The 20703-nt window shown below is 35.1% G+C and overlaps 3 protein-coding genes across 5 annotated transcripts in view; 1 reads left to right on the forward strand and 2 right to left on the reverse strand.

Annotated features, from left to right (window-relative positions):
- Cno (adherens junction formation factor afadin) overlaps window positions 1-5944 on the reverse strand; it is a 54334-nt gene extending 48390 nt beyond the window's left edge. Inside the window, exon 1 of one of the 2 annotated variants that reach the window (XM_083089087.1) lies at window positions 5344-5944. The gene's annotated coding sequence lies outside the window, so the exon portion shown is untranslated. The remainder of the gene's footprint in view (window positions 1-5343) is intronic. The other variant, XM_083089089.1, reaches the window with a different exon arrangement.
- Window positions 5945-8771: 2827 nt separating this feature from the next.
- LOC145965485 (E3 ubiquitin-protein ligase RNF10) lies at window positions 8772-13708 on the forward strand. Of its 2 annotated transcripts, XM_083089096.1 has the most exons (12): window positions 8774-9201; window positions 9307-9476; window positions 10145-10356; window positions 10915-11005; window positions 11136-11323; window positions 11412-11604; window positions 11665-11787; window positions 11868-12072; window positions 12207-12458; window positions 12545-12719; window positions 12840-13234; window positions 13340-13708. In XM_083089096.1, exons 1-12 carry the CDS (start codon window positions 9135-9137, stop codon window positions 13441-13443), a joined length of 2175 nt encoding a protein of 724 aa, XP_082945222.1. In that variant the 5' UTR covers window positions 8774-9134; the 3' UTR covers window positions 13444-13708. The 2 variants fall into 2 exon arrangements, with proteins under 2 accessions (XP_082945221.1, XP_082945222.1); XM_083089095.1 differs by having other exon boundaries at window positions 8772-9201; window positions 12840-13708.
- A 1400-nt stretch (window positions 13709-15108) lies between these two features.
- Window positions 15109-19971, reverse strand: Hsc70-4 (heat shock protein cognate 4). The gene is made up of 3 exons (XM_083089097.1): window positions 19812-19971; window positions 19479-19702; window positions 15109-17212 (listed from the first exon to the last, which is right to left on the reverse strand). The coding sequence occupies exons 2-3, from the start codon at window positions 19681-19683 to the stop codon at window positions 15450-15452; spliced, it is 1968 nt and encodes a 655-aa protein (XP_082945223.1). The 5' UTR covers window positions 19684-19702; window positions 19812-19971; the 3' UTR covers window positions 15109-15449.
- Between the last annotated feature and the right edge of the window lie 732 nt (window positions 19972-20703).

Here is a 20703-nt window from a genome sequence, read left to right on the forward strand (position 1 = left end):
GAGGAACAGTCAATGGGAATATAATACCTGCCTTACAGGAGTATTCGAAAGGGTGAGCACATGCTCGTTCGTATAATGATATAATAACGCGAATCGCCACGAATGTCATCGCTCTCGTCTCGATTTACAATCAGAAAATTTAAGTAACGGCGAACGAATCGGATGACGGTGCAGGATGAAACGAATTAACCATTTCCTCGATTTATTCGAATATATATTTATTTGGATGTCGTAATTTTAGCTACTTAAAATTGCTCGAATCGCGATTGTTTCGGAAATATTTTTATATGTTTCTTTAACAAGGCGTTCTTTTTTAATTGTTAATATAGAGAGATAGAAAATAATTGTAAGTAGTAAAAAATAAATAGCCGAAAATTGAGAAATAATGAATAATAAAGAAAATAAGAAATAAAATAAGAAATAATAAAAATAATAAATAAAATAAATAAAATAAAGATAAATAAAAATATAAATAAAATATAAATAAAAATCTCCTTCCGATTTTTTATAAACTCGAGAAAAAAAAAATATTTTTTGAAAAAATATTCGCAAATAATTTTTTGCAATTTACTTGAATGTGTGATTTTTTTTTTTTTAATCTGCGTAATTCAACAAAAAATTATAAAATGTTAGACAGTTTTTAGTATTGTTTAAGATATGGAGTATTTCTCAAAAGTGCCGTCAGATCTTTCTCGGGCTTTTCGTCAAAAATATTTGATCTTAGAATTATTCGTTGCAAAATTATGCGTTTGACACATGGTTTTATCGCGTGATAGAAACCGTCGTGCCATTATCTTGGAAAGATTTATGCTTTCACGCTCATTCTCTAACGCTCTTGTCGGATATTGAATTCACGATAATCGAATACGGGAATAGCTGATGACGAAATCAGCAGTTAAGTGGAAATTAAATTAGGAATTTTAACATCTGTGAAGAAAATTTTATCAAAAAATTTGGGAGGAAAAATTTTAATATTTAAAATTCTTCGGTAAAATTTATACAGGGTGTCCCATTTTAATGTTCCACCCCAAATAACTTTCTTATTTTTAATTTCAGAAAAAGATGTTTCAGACAAAAGTTGTATGGTTTCAAGGGGGACATAAGGTGGTGTCATTAGTTTGACCTTGAATAGTTACTTGAAGGTCACGTAAAGGTCACCTTCAATTTTTTAAACGGAACTGCCTACTTTTTATTGTATATTCTTGCAGCTCATCTTGAGAGCTTTCCAAAACACTATAATTAAGTTAGTTTTCATTAAGTACTTTCCGAGTTATGAGACGAAGTAATTTCTCAATTTTACATTAACCATAAAATATCTAGTAAAATATTCATTTTTCGATTATCTTATCTTAATACTTTTATTTACAAAATAATGAGAGTAATCAATTGGTGTAAAGAAAACACATAATTATTTCGAAGAAAAAATATGTAATTTGCAATTAACAATTACATATTTTTTCTTAAAAACAACTGTGTGTTTTCTTTACACCAATTGATTACTCTCATTATTTTGTACATAAAAGTATTAAGGTAAGATAATCGAAAAATGAATATTTTACTAGATATTTTATGGTTTATGTAAAATTAAGATATTATTTTAAGCCTCATAACTCGAAAAGTACTCAATGAAAAAAGACTTTATTATAGTGTTTGGAAAGCTCTCGAGATGAGCTGTAAGAATATGCAATAGAAAGTAAGGGGTTTCATTTAAAAAATTGAAGGTGATCTTTACGTGACCTTGAAGCAACTATTCAAGGTCAAACTAATGACACCACCTTATGTCCCCCTTGAAACCATACAACTTTTGTCTGAAACATCTTTTTCTAAAATTAAAAATAAGAAAGTTATTTGGGGTGGGACATTAAAATGGGACACCCTGTATATATTTGTATAATTTTTTTGTGATACAAAAAAAAGAAACTGACTACTCACGAATACACATGTAATTCTACTTCCCGACCAAAACTCGGAATCTTCTGGCAGCGGCTATTATCGCGCATTTAATTGCGCTACTGTTAATATACACATCACAGACGATACATATATATATATATATATATATATACTATGTATATATGTATTAACGGCTTGTTTATTGCACTTAAACGGTCGTTTCCTGCCTTGTATCTAGGTATCGCCCCTCGTGTACTCCGTAATGCACATTCCTGTAGCAAAAGAGCACGCATCGCCCTTTTCCCCCTCCCCCCCCTCCCCCTCTTCATTAACGTCCGTCCGAATGTCCACGTCACGAAATGCGCGTTGTTGTGAATTAAAACGACAAATTATACGGTGGATGCAATTTATTCATCGTGCACTTTCTCTCGGACGACAGATTCTTCGATTCTCCTATGATACACGATGATGCCTAACGCACTCTAAAAAATATTTGTATTTTTATTCAATTATCTGCGAGCGTAAATAATTAGTATTTTTCAGGATTATTAATAATCTGTCACTTTCGTATCACATGTTCGCACCCCCACCCCTCCCCCTCGTCATCGAATTTATTTAATTTAAATTAAATATTGAATTAATTTTTATGCTTTAATTTTATTAAAATTTAAAAATTAATTTAATATTTAATTTATTTTTATTTAATTTAAAATTGAAGTATTTTCCTATAGATTAAACGTTTGTACATAAAATTTAAGGTAACAAGATTATTTTGCGCAAATAATTTTGAGATTTTGATTTGGAGCTTGAATTTATAGTCTCCTCGTCGCAGCACAATATTTAACATTTAAAAAATTAACAAACTCGCAGAGTTAATAGCCGTCTATTGAATCTTTAATGATAAAAATTCGATATCGTTGAAATCATAAGATGCTTAAAATAATTTTAAAATAATATAACAATTTTGAAATAATTTCGAAATATTAATAACTTCGAAATAGTAAGGTATAAAGTTGATTTTGCCAGCAACTTGCTTTCAAAAATCCGAGCGATAATATTGGAATTGAAAAATTTATTTTAAATTAATAGGAAAATACTTCAATTTTAAATTAAATAAAAATAAATTAATATAAAACTCGAATTTTCCCTATTCCTAATTCATCGTCGCGCTTTCGCGTTTCGTGGCATCAGATTTAACGGTATAACGCCATGGATACTTTCTACTCTCATTCATACTTTCTATACATAATCGCCATCCTAGTGGAGATGCCGATCGTATTGGTGTATTCCGATTTGCGTACGTTTCCCGAGGAAGAATGCAAGATTTCCTGAGGAAGAATTTTCCGGCCGATTTTCTGGCTTCATAAATCTTTCCTACGAGATTGCGAAGGAAGCCACGGGAGCACGAAGGTCGCGTGTATGTCGTTGCATCGTCATTACGTGGAATGCCTCCAAGTGCCTAAATCTCTGCAGAAGCACGTGTCGTTCTCTGCGAGCGAGAAATCCGAACGAAGCTCCGAGTAGAATAATCTCCTCGACGAAGCCACTGGTATCAGACAAAAATATTATATATTGCTCCCATTTTTTATATTATATTATTTTTTTATATTACATTATTTTTTATATTTTTTTATATTATATATTGCTATCATTTTTTTTTTCATATAATTAAACACACTTCAAAGAAATACGAATATAAAATATTATTTCGTCAAATCGACGCTCGAGATGACCATTCCTTTTAGCAATATATAATATTTTTTATATAAATAAATTTTTACAGATGAAATTTTTACAGATTCGGCCGGTGTGTGAGAAATTCGGAAATCCCGTCCCGATAACGATACCCGATCACTGTGGATTCCCGTAAGAAACGCGAGTGAAAGGCGTCAATAATCGGGAGCGTTATAAGGGGGGTTTAAAAAAAACTCGCATACTAGTCTGCTGCGTATGCGTGCGAGTAAATATAAAAAGAAAAAAAAAAAATACGGCAATCACATTACTTTTACTTCCTCTCTCGTAAAATGATAAAACTCGGTATCTCAGATCTTTATTTCTTCAACTATCTTCTCTTTCTGCGTTTTACGGTAACGATGTTATATTTTCGCATGTGTTTGATCGATCGCTCCTGTCTTTTTCTCACGGCCTCTCTTCTCTCATGATTTATATTACAGGTATATTAAATAGATCTACATGTACATTATTATCATATTTATTATAAAGTCGCTTAGAACGAGGCTTGTATGTTCTGATAAGCTTCATATCTCGACAGATGTAATAATTTAAATTATTCTCGAATTTTAATAATTATTATATAATTGTTATAATAATATAACTGTTATATAACTGTTATATAACTATTATATAATTGTTATATATAATAATTTAAATTATTCTCGAATTGTAATAATGATTATATAATTGTTATAATAATATAACTGTTATATAACTGTTATATAACTATTATATAATTGTTATATATAATAATTTAAATTATTCTCGAATTGTAATAATTATTATATAATTGTTATAATAATATAACTGTTATAAAACTGTTATATAATTGTTATATATAATAATTTAAATTATTCTCGAATTGTAATAATTATTATATAATTGTTATAATAATATAACTGTTATATAATTACTGTTATAATAATATAATTGTTATATAACTGTTATATAACTGTTATATAACTGTTATATATACAATATTATTATGTATATGCAAATTTAAAACAACTTCATGATTACATTCCTTGGAATGTAACATTCTTGAACGAATTTTGAGACGATTTTTCCTCTTACAAAAATTATATTTATTATAGATATGTATATTTTATATAATAAAAATATATATATATATATAATATAAATTTAATATATATATATAAAATAATTTATTTAATAAATATTTAAAAAATATTTAATAAATATTTAAAAAATATTAAAAAAATATTTAATAAATTAATAATTAATAAATTATATACTACATGTATAGAAGTGTAAATTAGGAATATTTAGCTGGAAATTCGTGTATGAAGAAAAGCAACATTAAATCTAAAAAAAATGTTTAATTATCGCGCAGGTAATACATAGGAACACCTGTCATTGTTGAAGAATTCAATGAAAGTTTCTGTCAATAATAGTGCGTAATATATTAATCGATGCGACACTGGCAACGTAAGCGAGGCTGAGATAAGCGGAAGAGGCAGGTAACAGTCGGCGATATCGCTGAGCTGCGATCGCAATTCGAGCACAGGCAGCATCGGCATCGCACGATAAGGAGGCGCGATATCAACAGGTCCGCCCGATACGCATCGCGTATCGTCGCGTACGTCACGTCACGTCGCCTGGCGTCGCGTCCAAAGTCGTGTCGCGAACAAAGCGAGAACGCGCGAATCCTCCCGTTACACGCGTCGCCTCTCGATCTACTACGCATATTTTTACCTGTCCAGGCTCCAGGGACGGCGAGGCTTCCCCAAGGTTTCTCCTTGAAAATTCCACTACTACTACTACTACTATCACCACCAGTAGGTGACACCGGTGCTGGTGTCCTCACCGATACGCGGCAAGAATCACACGCGACTCCGTCGCTTCTGCGCCCGCCGATCGCCGATCCGCCGCGCCGAGCGATCCAGACGCATATCTAGGCACATTCACGATCGTACCCGAGGGGAAAAAAATCCACCGCTGGCGCGTAAACAGACGCGAGAAAACCGCGTCCTCCTCGCGCGCGGCGTCTCGCGACACTGAAGGTGCCGCCGGGGCGCACCGGAGTGACGTTAGCGTCGGGCGTGCTCCGAAGTTGGCCGCGCGCTCGGAAGTTGGCCGCGCGCTGTCACCGGCCCGCGACGTCGCTCGTCGATACGCAACGTCGCGCACTACGTCACCCTATGGAAAGCGTGTACCGGGGCGCGTTTATTATTATTGTAACGTTGTACGCGCGCGCGCGCAAGCGTAAGCACGCACGAAGCCAGCGAGCCCTGCCGCTGCTGAGTTCACGTCGAACGGTTCGCTGACGGATTCGGCTGCGAATCTGGATGTCGGAGACCCCGCGCGCTGAAAATGCGAAGCTTCGGCCACAGGGCTGTCAACGTCGACGAGTTAAATTTCTTGCCTCTGGATCTAGAGCGCGCTCGCCTCGCACTTTTCAGCGTTCGCGCTATTTTTGATTGTTTTCTTCGGTCCTTCAAGAAAATCGTTTAACTTTTTGGCAATTATAAAGGTGTAATTTCATGGAGCGAAGAAAAGCTAGCGTTTCATCCCCTCTCCTCAATTTTCGACAAAATGACTGTATTCAGCGAAGACACGCTCAAAGTTGGACACAAACCAACTTCTAGCGAAGCAACGTGCAACGTCGAGAAAAAGGCGCCAAGTTCATGCTAATTGTATCCAACTGTCATATTGTCTACAAAAATAGTGATATAAAAAAATTGCTCCAACTAAGAATAAAAATTTGTACAAGATAAATAGAAGTACAAGGAAGAAAACTTGTACAAGTTAAATAGAAATATTTTAATTGAAAACATTGTTATACAAAATGGTTGTTTTAATTTTCAAAAATAATAATATTAAATAATTAAAAATTTATTTAAAAATTGAAAACTGAAAATTAATATATAACAAAAAAGTAAAAAAAAGTTTAATTAAAAAAACGGCGCTGCCAATAAAATTGGCATATATTCCAATTAAATATATATTTAACAGCAAATATAATTGCTGGACATTTAGGTCCATATTCTGAATCCTCTTTTATTGATAAAAGTGCCTTTAAAAGTGGCTTATAAGCCTTCCTGATTGGCTGTAAGCTTCCTTTTAGAGGCACTTTTATCGATAAAAGAGGATTCAGAATATGGACCTTATTATTAACTCTTTTATGATAATATATATATATATTTTTAAGATAGGAGACAATAGCGAACGGCTTTTCAATGCTGCTTTGTATTGCGGTGGAGTGGGGGTAATACGCCAGCTTTCCTTCGCTCCATGAAAAGGTAGCAGGCGATAGCGAACAGCTTTTCAACGCTGCTTTGCATTGCGGTGGAGTGGGGATGAAAAGCTAGCTTTTCTTCGCTCCATGAAATTGCACTTTAAGGCTGAAATTGAAGGCTGAAGAAAAGATAATGCGTAATATATTTAATTCTTACACTGCATTGTTATTTTTGACATCTTCAAAATGTACAGGGAGGTTATTTTTGTCCGATGTATTTTTCAAAACACTTTTTAAAAATGTTCAAAAAATCTGAAAAAATTTATTGGCTTTTTCTGATCCTTCTAAATCCTTCTAAAGACCAGAATAATAAAGTAGATTAATGTGCTTTAATATATTTTTACTGCAAATATATGAAACGAAATGCTCAAAATGCATCGCTATGAGAATATTGATGGGATTAAAAATAACCCCTGTAATGTATTAGTTTTGGATCTTTTCGATAATGATGAAAGATATTACGACTTTCGTCATAAAAAATTAGAAGATTAAATATATATTTTTTATATTCGTCGTCGGTTCGATAAAAAACTAATATTTCGATTCGAAATTCAAATAAATATTCCACTTATATTATATTTGTACGTTGTATGTGAATTTAAGTTTCTTTTCTTTTAATTATATCCAGTGCGTTCCAAAACTATAATAACTTCCAAAACTTTCCTTTTTCTCATGCGCTTCGGCTGCTTTACTTTTATATTAAACAAAATTTAGAGATACAAAGAAACTGCAATAAATGTCTAAAAAAATATTTTCTTGGTTTTTTTTGTAAATATGGTTAAAAACCGTCTTTTTGATGGCCCTTTAGTTTGATGTAATTTCACAATCTCAACATTAATTTACAAATCAAATTACGAGTATTAATATGTAAAAGTTTATTATATATTATATAATCTGATTTAATGTAAAATTCGTTAAATTAAACGTTAAATTTTATCAAAATTTTCTAATTTTCAAAAGAATTTAATGCTTCTTCTATGTATTTGTTTGCATGGAAATTATATTGCATAGAATAAAAAAAATTGTTGAATTTATTACCGAAAAACATATCAAAATTATTTATTTGTAAAAATTATTAAAATTATTAATATTTAATTAAATAATTAATTGATTTCAATTAATCAGTTAATTAATTTTCTCGATACAATTCGTTAATTATTTTTTTAATAGATAGATAAATTTATTCCGCCTCTCAGAGATTGAAGGCGCTTCTCAGAGGAGCGTACCCAAACAACCCAACCTCTTACAAAAAATGATTTTTTTAATAAAGTAATGTTTTTAATCAAATTTACTATTATAATTAATTCTGTCAGAAATATTAATTAATTAATTAATTCTTTCAGAAGCAATAATTAATTGCATTTCTCTTAGAAACATTAATTATTTAAATAATTAATTAAGTCAATTAATTTCAGTTAATCAATAAGTTAATTTTCCTAATAATTTTCTCAATACGTTACTTATTTTTTTCAAATAAAATTAATGTTTTTAATAAAATCTGTTAATTAATTCTCTCAGAAACATTAATTATGAATTAATTCTATCGAAAACATTAATTAAAATAAATTAATTATCTGAGATAATTTTTATTACTGATAGAAATAATTATCAGATTTTACTGAAAAAATTAATTTATTAAGACCGTGTGAGAGAATTCAGTCAAGATACGCATCTCCCTTTTTGGATGAAAGTCGAAAATGAAAAATTCGGAAAATGAGGAAGAAGAAGCCGAAGAGAACAAGAGCGAAAAGTTGGAGAGTCTCTCGGAGAATAATTCTTCCGCCAGATTCAAATGACGGCGCGCGATTCCCGCGCGAATCACGTGGTACCACGCGAGTCATCCCGCGAACTGTCAAGCGAGCGCGATCACGAGCGCGAGTATACGTGGTCTCACTTCCGCTTCCGCAGATGGTTGGGTCGCGCCATTTGGATCGTGACCGTTGTTAAGGTTAAGGGCCGGGAAGATCGTCGTCGTCCACGACGAAAGGGGAGGCCGACTACTCCCTGGAAACGAGCGTCGCGCTCACCGTTCGCGCTTTCGTCCCCGCTTCGTGCAGCCCCGTCCTATCGACCTGTCGGCACGTCGGCATCATCGAGACACTTTTTATCACTTTGGCACTGACGAAACATGGCTTATTGAAGAAGATGACGGCCGTGCGAAAATATACCATTTCTCCGAGGAGAGGAGACGGAGGAGACCGCAGCTGCGACGAGGCGAGCCAGACTGGCTTCAATCGATTATTCACAAATGGATGTAAGGACGAAACTTGCGCCGACCCCCGCCGGGGGGAGTGCTACTGATGCGAGGAACCAAGGTACGTCCACTTCAAGGTCATCGTGTCGACCACCCAGACCTGGTGAACGTCGTCCTGGTTACGTCTTACGTGATATTTCCCCTTACCTAGTTATGTCTCTTTCAGATGTTAACGACGAGCTCTACCTGGGAACACTGCGCAAAAGAGAATCTATTGGCGCTGGTAATTTTGCTAAAAATGAACAACCGAGGTACAATGTACAGAAAGCAAAAGATCTTGTTAAGAGACAGAGACCTAAAGGACAACATCATGGCGGTGCAGAGAAGAATTCCAAGGTCGATTCATGTTTACGGGATGCGTTCCTAGCTTTTTTCAAATTAATTGTCAAATTTCATATCTTATATATTTACAGGGAGTCTCAGATTTAATGAATTGGAGGGTACCCATTTGACTACGTCGCCAATTGGCCAATTCAAAATAGGACTCTCTGATTGGTTAATCGTTGCTGGTTACCCTAGGCACAGGTCGATATAATTGGCTGTGGTCAAACGGGATACTCCCTAATGAATCAACCGTTAATAGCAGATTTCTAAGATTATTTGGAGATGAAAATTCTAATACTAAAATGTTGAGGAAGACTTCATAAAAATGTTCAAACTACTGACACTGCAAAATCCTATTTTTTATTTTATATTGATCCCTCTATCGATATCGATGTTATCGCGCCCGTACGCGGGCCTCTTGATGCGCTATGTCTCTGAACACAGGAGAACGTAACGCCGATTGGTAATCTTTAATCTTTTGTAGCGCCGAAACTACATCTTCCTCAACATTTTGGTATTAAGATTTTCGTTTTCAAATGATCTCAGGAATCTACCATTAACGGCTGATTCATTAAGTCTGGGACACCCTGTATACATATTGTATATATTCATGGAAGCAATATATAACTGCTCGGTGTGAGGCGATTTGTTAGAAATTTAAGTTTAATGTTCATCCTTAGGTAGTGGAAAACAAGTTACCTGAGTGTGACTCAGGATTGGTCCAAGGAAGAAAAACAAATGGCAATTATTTGCTGAATTTTCATCATTACGCACGAAATAAAACGCGAGATGCACAAAGCAGGGATGTAGGAAGGCATAGTTGCAACAACGATAGATTGCTTCCACCGGTGCAGCGGCATAAATACAACAAAGAACAATTTATACAAGCCAGGTAGTAATCTTGTCAACACAATCAAGAAAATCATCTCTTGAATATCCATTATCCAAAATCATAGATATAGTAACAGATTGTTTTAGATATCCAAGATACAGGTAAGATAATATCCAAGTATTCAGATATGTGTAAATATTTTCAAGTAATATATTTACTTGTTTATTATCTCGGCAATAAAAACTTGGCTGGATAATTTGACATTAATAAATGCGAGAAGTGAATTTGAATAAATGAATTTATTGGTTTATTTACATAAACAAAAAAATTTGAATAAATAAATTTATTAGTTTATTTATGCAAACAAAAAAAATATCTCGCATGATGATATTGCACATTAGGATTGTGTGAAATTTTCTAGGTAGAAAATTTCGAACAGGTCAATTATTCTATTTCCTAATTTTTTTTCAAAGTAAGAACTTGAAATTGAATATTAACATGATTAAATAGCATATTGTTTATATCTATATATTATATCAAATAATACACAAATTATATAGAAATAACTGTACATTAAATATATATATATATATGTTAATTATCTATCTTTATTGGTAGCTGCCAGTTTGTTGTGACTGCGAATGGAGATTATTCCTCATATTTGGCCAACGCTGACATGCTTGTGGATTGGAAATTGATTGAGCAAATTGTAAGTTGTTTCCACTATAACTCACTAATCTTGTTACAATGGAAAATTTGAAAAATTTTTCTAAATATATATTATTATTGATGCATATTAATTAAGTCTCTAATTAAAGTTGTGGTTGATTTATTTCCAGAAATTACACAATTCGGAAAATCTCTCTTGTCCTATTTGTTTGGATGCACCAGTCGCGGGCAAAATGACTCGCTGTGGTCATGTCTATTGCTGGCCTTGTATTCTCCGTTACTTACGTTATTGTCAAGAAACAGGCAATTACAAATGTCCGATTTGCGATGAATATTTGCATAAAAATGATTTAAAGAGGTAATTGTATACAATTATCGTCGTCTATCATAATATTGTATTGAAGTGTCTTCAAAAATATGCATATGTACGTATCTATATCTTTTAGTGTGATCGAGATTACGCGGCACACGTATAACTTGGGTGATACGGTCAGTCTACGTTTGATGCGACGCGAAAAGAATTCGTTATTTGCGACGCCCGTTGAACCTATGATTCATCCACCGACAACATTTCTATCCGTTTCGAATAATGCCACTAATCAGATATATTCAAAGCTTCTTATCGCAAGTGCAAAAGATGTAAGTTTATAAAAATCCCCATTGCGAGAGTGAAATGCGAATGATAATAATTGTCTCCAGATTATGGACATCATAGAGCGCGAGCGTTCTGAATTGGAACTTGAACGTAGGAATAATCCAGATATGGCTTTCGACATTGAGCAAGCGCTCAATGAATTATTGAAAAGGGAGGAAAAGCTGAAGGTAACATTAATATAAATCTGCATATAAAATTATATCACACGTATCTTTGAGAATAATGAAAAATATTTATGCTTTATAAGGATGTAGAGTCTAAAGATACTCTATCTGTGGAAAATATCAAGAAAGACACTACTGAAGAAACACCACAAGGACATGAAATAAATGCCAATACATGTTGCAAAGAAGATACTACATCTCTAGTAAAACAATCTTCAACGGATAGTGTTTCCAGTGATAGCCAATCTGTTTCAAATTCAAATTCCAAGTTTTTATACTTTTATCAAGGTAGAAATAATCGCATTCTTATAAATATTTTATATAGTTCAAAATTGAAAATTTAACATTTTTTCCGACATTTCAAATTACACAATGTCTAATATTTCAGAGATAAGAATAATGTTATGTTTATTAATTTTTAGCTGAAGACGGGCAGCACATGTATCTTGGCCGATTAAATGTGAGCATGTTGAAGGAGCAATATGGTAGTCTGGAGTTTTGCCCACCTGTTATAACGGGTAAGCTTCTCGAAAAGCAAGCAAGCATCTGCACGGAAGTCTTGAGACAGAACTTACGATATCTCTGTCACTTACCGCTTACTTGTCTATTCGAATCGGTTGAGATCGAATTGAAACCACCACTCGTATCGAAGGAAGTTCTTTGTAATTTCAACGGTAACTATTCACATAATGTTATAAGAAAAAAATTACTCCTCCAAATATGTTGTCTTATTATTCTCATATTCATCTTATATCGCCAGTGGAATTGAATTTGAGACAGAAAAACAGGAAAGAAAAGGAACGCGAAGAAAAGAAAAGAGAGAAAAGAATAATAGAAGTGGAGAATAAACTAATTGGCATTTATCCAACGCCCAACATAGACATTGAATCGCACCAACATTTTCCTCAATTACAAGCAGAATTGCAACTTTCCAAGTGAGCGCTATAATATAATCTTCATTAATATCCTTTGCGTATAAACTTTTTATTGAAGCTTCGTATTTCATGAATTGTAATGTCTAGTAATATAAAATATCACTTGTTTTGCTTTTGTAGCGAGCAGGTACTACCGCTCTCAGAATCAGCAACTTCGAGCATCGCTAGTAGTCCGCCTTTGAGCGCGTTCGATGAAATCCCGAAGCAAGAAACGGACCATCCATCGCATGGACAGACCCGAACATTCGCCGACATAACGAAAAAGTTACCGTCAACGTTGCCAATAAAGACGTACAACAAATCTACCAATGCTTGGCCGTCTGTAAAATCGAGAAAGTCCAATCGAGAAGGTACAACGTCGTCCAACAAGGACGAAGAAGAAGCGTCGCCGAAACTAGCAACAAAGACAGATGATAAGCCTGCCAATGCTTGGTCTGTAAAATCGAAAACGTATTCTGCTACAACAGGAACCTCTTCGTCCAATGAAGATGAAAGAAAACCTGACGTTTCTGAACGTAAGTCGCGTTATTATGAGTGTATATCGAAAAATCAATCAATTACTTGTACAGACTTCAGCAAAATTTTGTTCAATCGTTTAACTAGATCATTGTCGTTTTCAGAAGCCAAGGATGACGGTGGCGTAGCTGGCAAGAAGAAGAAGAAAAAGAAGAATAAAGGAACTGTACTTTTAACGACTGGCATGACATCCGGCTATTCCTTGTAATTAGTTATACGATCGCATGATATTTTTTGCGTGCTAATTTTCTTGCTATATAATATGGTTATTGGTAACTTCATTGGATCAATTGTAGATTTTTAATTTCGTTACAATTCTTGTGTGCTACCATCATTTAATATCGTACGACATACGTACTGAATGTCTTCATTTCTGTACTGAAAATTATCATAATTATTTACCGTATAAAGAACAATTATTTGCTGTAGAGTTCTCGCATATTGTGCTTATGAATAAAATTTTACTTCATTTACGCTGCATTTGAATTAGTTGTAAAGAATCTTCAAGATTTTTCTCTTCCTTGCTCGAAGAAGAAATATATATTCATTTCAAGTATAAAATATATATAATTCAAACTTAACAAATTGATTAAATAATTATTGTAAATTTTATATATAAAATTTATAATTATTTAATTTTTAATTCATTTATTAAATTTGAGTTAACACAAACGCTATAAGGGATTAAATAATTGAGATCTTACCACGGATCTCTCGCTTGCCAAATGATTTTTTCAAGTTATTCAGATAAAAAAAATATATTGCTAATAATCAATACTGAATACATTTCTACTCTCTTTTTTCACATTTCTTTTCCTTTTTAATAAAATATGTTTTATATACTTTATCTTCTACAATTTTTCTCTTTTTAGAAAATAAAACAAAATTTAAAAAATCTTCATTTTTAATTCAAATATTTGTTCTATTTTTTTTTTTTAATTCAACATCGCTATGAATTATTACAAATTACAAAGTAAAGTAGCGATTCAGAAATATTGAAATGCAAAAATATATTGCTAATAATCAATACTGAATACATTTCTACTCTCTTTCTTTTTTCACATTTCTTTTCCTTTTTAATAAAATATGTTTTATATACTTTATCTTCTACAATTTTTCTCTTTTTAGAAAATAAAACAAAATTTAAAAAATCTTCATTTTTAATTCAAATATTCTATTTTTTTTTTTTTAATTCAACATCGCTATGAATTATTACAAATTACAAAGTAAAGTAGCGATTCAGAAATATTGAAATGCAAAAATATATTGCTAATAATCAATACTGAATACATTTCTACTCTCTTTCTTTTTTCACATTTCTTTTCCTTTTTAATAAAATATGTTTTATATACTTTATCTTCTACAATTTTTCTCTTTTTAGAAAATAAAACAAAATTTAAAAAATCTTCATTTTTAATTCAAGTATTTGTTCTATTTTTTTTTTTATCAACATCGCTATAAATGATTACAAATTACAAAGTAAAGTAGCGATTCAGAAATATTGAAATGCAAAAATATATTGCTAATAATTAATACTGAATACATTTCTACTCTCTTTCTTTTTTCACATTTCTTTTCCTTTTTAATAAAATATGTTTTATATACTTTATCTTCTACAATTTTTCTCTTTTTAGAAAATAAAACAAAATTTAAAAAATCTTCATTTTTAATTCAAGTATTTGTTCTATTTTTTTTTTTAATTCAACATCGCTATGAATGATTACAAATTACAAAGTAAAGTAGCGATTCAGAAATATTGAAATGCAATTATCCGTATTATCGTAAATCGCTATATTTTAAATCACATGAAATTACGCGGTGCTTTCCTAAATACTAATTAATAAACGGGATAAAAAAATAATACATCGTGGGATTTTTGGGCAATCGCTCTATATATTTACGAAGTTTGGAACATAGAAGATTAACAACGCATATCTCTTGATCGGAATAAATGATAAGTACGCAAAATACGCGAGTAAAATAAATAACTAAAGCATATACGCATTTGCTTCGAAGAGAAGGTATAAAAGAAAGGAACTCTAATAAAAGACGGCGCGTGCTAAAGGAACGTACACATAAAAACGGAATGATTAGAGCGAGGACCGCGGCTGTGTGTAATTGTTCTATTTTCGTTTATTCGTTTAATCGCGCATAGTAATGCGGTAATCGATGACGATGGGCAGTAGCAGGTCGAGAAGGTAGGACACGACTCTCTTAGTCGACTTCCTCGATGGTGGGTCCGGACGCGCCGCCGCCACCGGACGCTCCACCAGGAGCAGCACCGCCGGCTCCAGGGAAACCACCTGGCATACCACCTGGCATGCCACCAGGCATGCCTCCAGCGCCCTGGTAGAGCTTGGTGACGATCGGGTTGCAGATGCCCTCAAGCTCCTTCTGCTTGTGCTCGTACTCCTCCTTGTCGGCGAGCTGGTTGGCGTCGAGCCACTTGATGATCTCGTTGCACTTGTCCAGGATCGTCTGCTTGTCCGACGCGCTGATCTTGTCCTTGAGCTTCTCGTCCTCGACCGTGCTCTTCATGTTGAAGCAGTAGGACTCGAGGCCGTTCTTGGCGGAGATCGTCTCCTTCTGCTTCTCGTCCTCGCTGCGGTATTTCTCCGCCTCGTTGACCATCCTCTCGATGTCCTCCTTGCTGAGTCGGCCCTTGTCGTTGGTGATGGTGATCTTGTTCTCCTTGCCGGTGGACTTGTCCACGGCGGAGACGTTGAGGATGCCGTTGGCGTCGATGTCGAAGGTCACCTCGATCTGGGGGACTCCGCGGGGCGCCGGTGGGATGCCGCTAAGCTCGAACTTGCCCAGCAGATTGTTGTCCTTGGTCATGGCGCGCTCGCCCTCGTACACTTGAATCAACACGCCCGGCTGGTTGTCGGCGTAGGTCGTGAAGGTCTGAGTCTGCTTCGTCGGGATGGTGGTGTTCCTCTTGATGAGCGCGGTCATGACACCGCCAGCAGTCTCGATACCCAGAGAGAGCGGAGTGACATCGAGCAGGAGCAGGTCCTGAACCTCCTCGGACTTGTCGCCGTGCAAGATAGCCGCTTGAACGGCCGCGCCGTACGCTACAGCCTCATCGGGATTGATGGACTTGTTGAGCTCCTTGCCATTGAAGAAGTCCTGCAGGAGCTTCTGGATCTTGGGGATACGCGTGGAGCCGCCGACCAGGACAATATCGTGGATCTGGGCCTTGTCCATCTTGGCATCGCGCAGGGACTTCTCGACGGGCTCGAGGGTGCCGCGGAAGAGGTCGGCGCAGAGCTCCTCGAAGCGCGCCCGGGTGATGGAGGTGTAGAAGTCGATGCCCTCGTACAGCGAGTCGATCTCGATGCTGGCCTGCGTGGACGACGACAGGGTACGTTTGGCTCGCTCGCAGGCTGTGCGCAAGCGACGTAGGGCGCGCTTGTTCGACGTCAGATCCTTCTTGTACTTGCGCTTGAACTCTTGCACGAAGTGATTGACCATGCGATTGTCGAAGTCCTCACCGCCCAGGTGAGTGTCGCCGGCTGTTGACTTGACCTCGAAGATGCCGTCCTCGATGGTGAGGATCGACACGTCGAAGGTGCCACCACCGAGATCAAAGATCAGGACGTTTCGCTCGCCGGTGGCCTTCTTGTCGAGGCCGTACGCGATGGCGGCGGCGGTGGGCTCGTTGATGATACGCAGCACGTTCAAGCCTGAGATGGTACCAGCGTCCTTGGTTGCCTGACGCTGCGAGTCGTTGAAGTAAGCGGGGACGGTGATCACGGCATTGGTAACAGTTTTGCCTAGGTACGCCTCTGCAGTCTCCTTCATCTTTACCAGAACCATCGAACTCACTTCTTCAGGGAAGAAAGTCTTCGTCTCTCCTTTATACTGTACTTGGATTTTTGGCTTGCCACCATCGTTTACTACGGTGAAGGGCCAGTGTTTCATGTCGGCCTGAATGGTTGGGTCCTCAAAGCGACGTCCAATCAGTCTCTTGGCATCTAAATTGTTTAAAATGAGAAAAAAAGTTAGTAATCTCCAAGATTCTTTATGTTTTGTAAAATATGAGAAGAATCGTGTGACAATATTTTTATTTTACTTATTCGGAATAAAAATTTTGACTTATTTTATATTTATAAAAACTAAATTATTACTTGCGTATCAAATAAATATGTGAATTTTCCTTTTTCAAATAATACTGTAAGATTGGCAATATAAAGATATTTCATGCGCATGACATTATCAATTTTAATCAATAAAAAATCTAAATTGTTTAAAATGAGAAAATAAAGTTAGTAATTTTCAAGACTTTCTTTCTGTGTTTTATGAGAAAATATGATAAAATATGAGAAAAAAAATGACAATTTCTTTATTTCATTTATTTGAAATAAAAATTTAAAAGAAACCTTATTTATAAACTTATTTAAAAACTTTTTATTTATATTTATCTATTTATTTATTTATATTTATCAAAGCCAAATTATTACTTGCATATCAAATAAATATGTGAATATTCTTTTTTCAAATAATACTGTAAGATTGGCAATATAAAGATATTTCATGCGCATGAAATTATCAATTTTAATATCAATAAAGAGCAGTCTCTTGGCATCTAAATTATTTAAAATGAGAAAAAAGTTAGTAATCTCCAAGATTTTTTATGTTTTGTAAAATATGAGAAGGATCGTGTGACAATATTTTTATTTTACTTATTCAAAATAAAAATTTTAACTTATATTTATAAAAACTAAATTATTACTTGCGTATCAAATAAATATGTGAATATTCCTTTTTCAAATAATACTGTAAGATTGGCAATATAGATATTTCATGCGCATGAAATTATCAATTTTAATCAATAAAAAGTCTCTTCGCATCTAAATTATTTAAAGTGAGAAAAGAAAGTTAGTAGTCTCCAAGATTTTCTATGTTTTGTAAAATATGAGAAAGAACGTGACAATATTTTTATTTCATTTATTCGGAATAAAAATTCCAACGTATTTCTTTATATTTATAAAAACTAAATTATTACTTGCGTATCAAATAAATATGTGAATATTCCTTTTTCAAATAATACTGTAAGATTGGCAATATAGATATTTCATGCGCATGAAATTATCAATTTTAATCAATAAAAAGTCTCTTCGCATCTAAATTATTTAAAGTGAGAAAAGAAAGTTAGTAGTCTCCAAGATTTTCTATGTTTTGTAAAATATGAGAAAGAACGTGACAATATTTTTATTTCATTTATTCGGAATAAAAATTCCAACGTATTTCTTTATATTTATAAAAACTAAATTATTACTTGCGTATCAAATAAATATGTGAATATTCCTTTTTCAAATAATACTGTAAGATTGGCAATATAAAGATATTTCATGCGCATGAAATTATCAATTTTAATAAAAAATCTGTCTATCAATTTTAAAAAAAAATGACAATTTCTTTATTTCATTTATTTGAAATAAAAATTAAAAAAAAAACTTATTTATAAACTTATTTAAAAACTTTTTATTTATATATATATATTTATTTATTTATATTTATCAAAGCCAAATTATTACTTACATATCAAATAAATATGTGAATATTCTTTTTTCAAATAATACTGTAAGATTGGCAATATAAAGATATTTCATGCACATGACATTATCAATTTTAATAAAAAATCTAAATTGTTTAAAATGAGAAAATAAAGTTAGTAATTTCCAAGACTTTCTTTCTGTGTTTTATAAAATATGAGAAAAAAAATGACAATTTCTTTATTTCATTTATTTGAAATAAAAATAAAAAAAAACTTATTTAAAAACTTTTTATTTATATATTTATCTATTTATTTATTTATATTTATCAAAGCCAAATTATTACTTGCGTGTCAAATAAATATGTGAACGTTACTTTTTCAAATAATAGATGCAAGATTGGCAATATAACATAATATAAAGATGATATTTTATAAATAAGATAAACTTTACACACACACACACACACACACACACATATATCACACATATATACAAAGTGAGGAACTTTCGTGTTGATTGATATCGAGCTAAATCGAGAAATGACCGAGTCACGATTTCCCATCCAGTATAAAATATTGCAGCAATATTGCAGTAATATTGCGGCAATATTGCAACATTATTAATATTATTGCTGCAATATTCTATGCTGCATGGATTAATTCGGTAAACGTAATTAATATTTCCGCATACGAGCGAACGAGGAGGAGGAGGAGGGGGAGGGGAGGCGGAAGCGGAAACTTACCGAAAATGGTGTTGTTGGGATTCATGGCAACTTGATTCTTGGCGGCGTCCCCGATGAGGCGCTCGGTCTCCGTGAAGGCCACATAGCTGGGCGTCGTGCGGTTCCCCTGATCGTTGGCGATGATCTCGACCTTGCCGTGTTGGAAGACTCCAACGCAGGAGTAGGTCGTGCCAAGATCGATACCAACTGCGGGTGCCTTCGCCATTTTTTCTTCCCTTCGATTTCTGCGAGACACGAGGACAGAGATTTCCGTGAGGTAAAACCGCGAGAGGCGAGCAGCGACGCGCGAGAAAAGGAGAATAATCAGACGGGAAAAAGAGAAATCCACAATACCTCTCAAGAGCTTTCCGCGCTTCGTTAAAAAGTTCACTTGCTTCCGTGAGCAGGTGCGTAGGACAGCGAAGAAGTTCCTCGTGTGACGATTCGCAACGTGAGTAAAGGTCCGCGCCCTCGAGCGCGATATATAAAGCCCGGCTGGGTTCTGGAACCTTCTCACGGCGCAGGAACTAGGGCGCCGGCCAATCGCGGCGCGGGATTCCGCCGAGGCCGGCGCGCGATTGGCCGCGCGGCATCGACCCAGGCGCTCCGCCCCCCTCCACCGCCCCGCCCCGCGCCCGCGTCACCGCCGGAATCAATCGAGCGTCCTCCGTGGACGCCGATTATCGATCAGGAGCGGATTTTTGACAGCTCGACGACGGGGAATTTCACGGCAATTCCGATTCGCCGGAATCCGGGATAAATTCTCGGACGATCGCCGAGCAGGGGATTCGGCGAGGAATAAACGGAAGTCGAACGGATAGAAGAATGGAGAAGGTTCGCGGGCTTGGTTCTAGAAACGCGGAGCACGTTCGCGCGCGCATGCGCAGAAGGCGGATGATTCTCGCGGCGGTGACGCGCATGTGGCCTGTGACGTCATTGGAAATTGATCACGGGAAGATCGATTTTCTTCCCGCGCGCTTTCTGGGAGGGGCTTCCAGAAGCGTGTTTATTTTGGCGGATCGTATCGTTCGGAAATATTAATGCGAGAGAGAGAGAGAGAGAGGGAATATGAGCTTCTCATGGTCTTGTACGATTGGACGTTTCCCAAATTCACAGCACGACTCGCGACAATCGCATTGCGTATTATCTCGGAGTATCATGGACGGAAAATTACATTGCACATGCATGCATGACGTATGCACGTGGTTCTGGGTAACCGCGAGAAAAAGGAGGAAAAGGAAAATAT

The sequence above is a fragment of the Camponotus vicinus genome, unplaced genomic scaffold, assembly GCF_025532165.1.
Source record: "Camponotus vicinus isolate PSW18456_S1 unplaced genomic scaffold, iyCamVici1.0 SCAF_14, whole genome shotgun sequence".
Lineage (NCBI taxonomy): Eukaryota > Metazoa > Arthropoda > Insecta > Hymenoptera > Formicidae > Camponotus > Camponotus vicinus.

Bases quoted from the DNA above. Each gene is read 5' to 3' on its own strand.
- LOC145965485 (XM_083089095.1), top strand. From the start codon at position 9,135: ATGGATGTAAGGACGAAACTTGCGCCGACCCCCGCCGGGGGGAGTGCT. The intron at 11,605-11,664 runs GTAAGTTTATAA...AATTGTCTCCAG, and splicing joins TTATCGCAAGTGCAAAAGAT to ATTATGGACATCATAGAGCG. The intron at 11,788-11,867 runs GTAACATTAATA...ATGCTTTATAAG, and splicing joins AAAGGGAGGAAAAGCTGAAG to GATGTAGAGTCTAAAGATAC.
- Hsc70-4 (XM_083089097.1), bottom strand. From the start codon at position 19,683: ATGGCGAAGGCACCCGCAGTTGGTATCGATCTTGGCACGACCTACTCC. The intron at 17,213-19,478 runs GTAAGTTTCCGC...TAAACAATTTAG, and splicing joins TCCCAACAACACCATTTTCG to ATGCCAAGAGACTGATTGGA.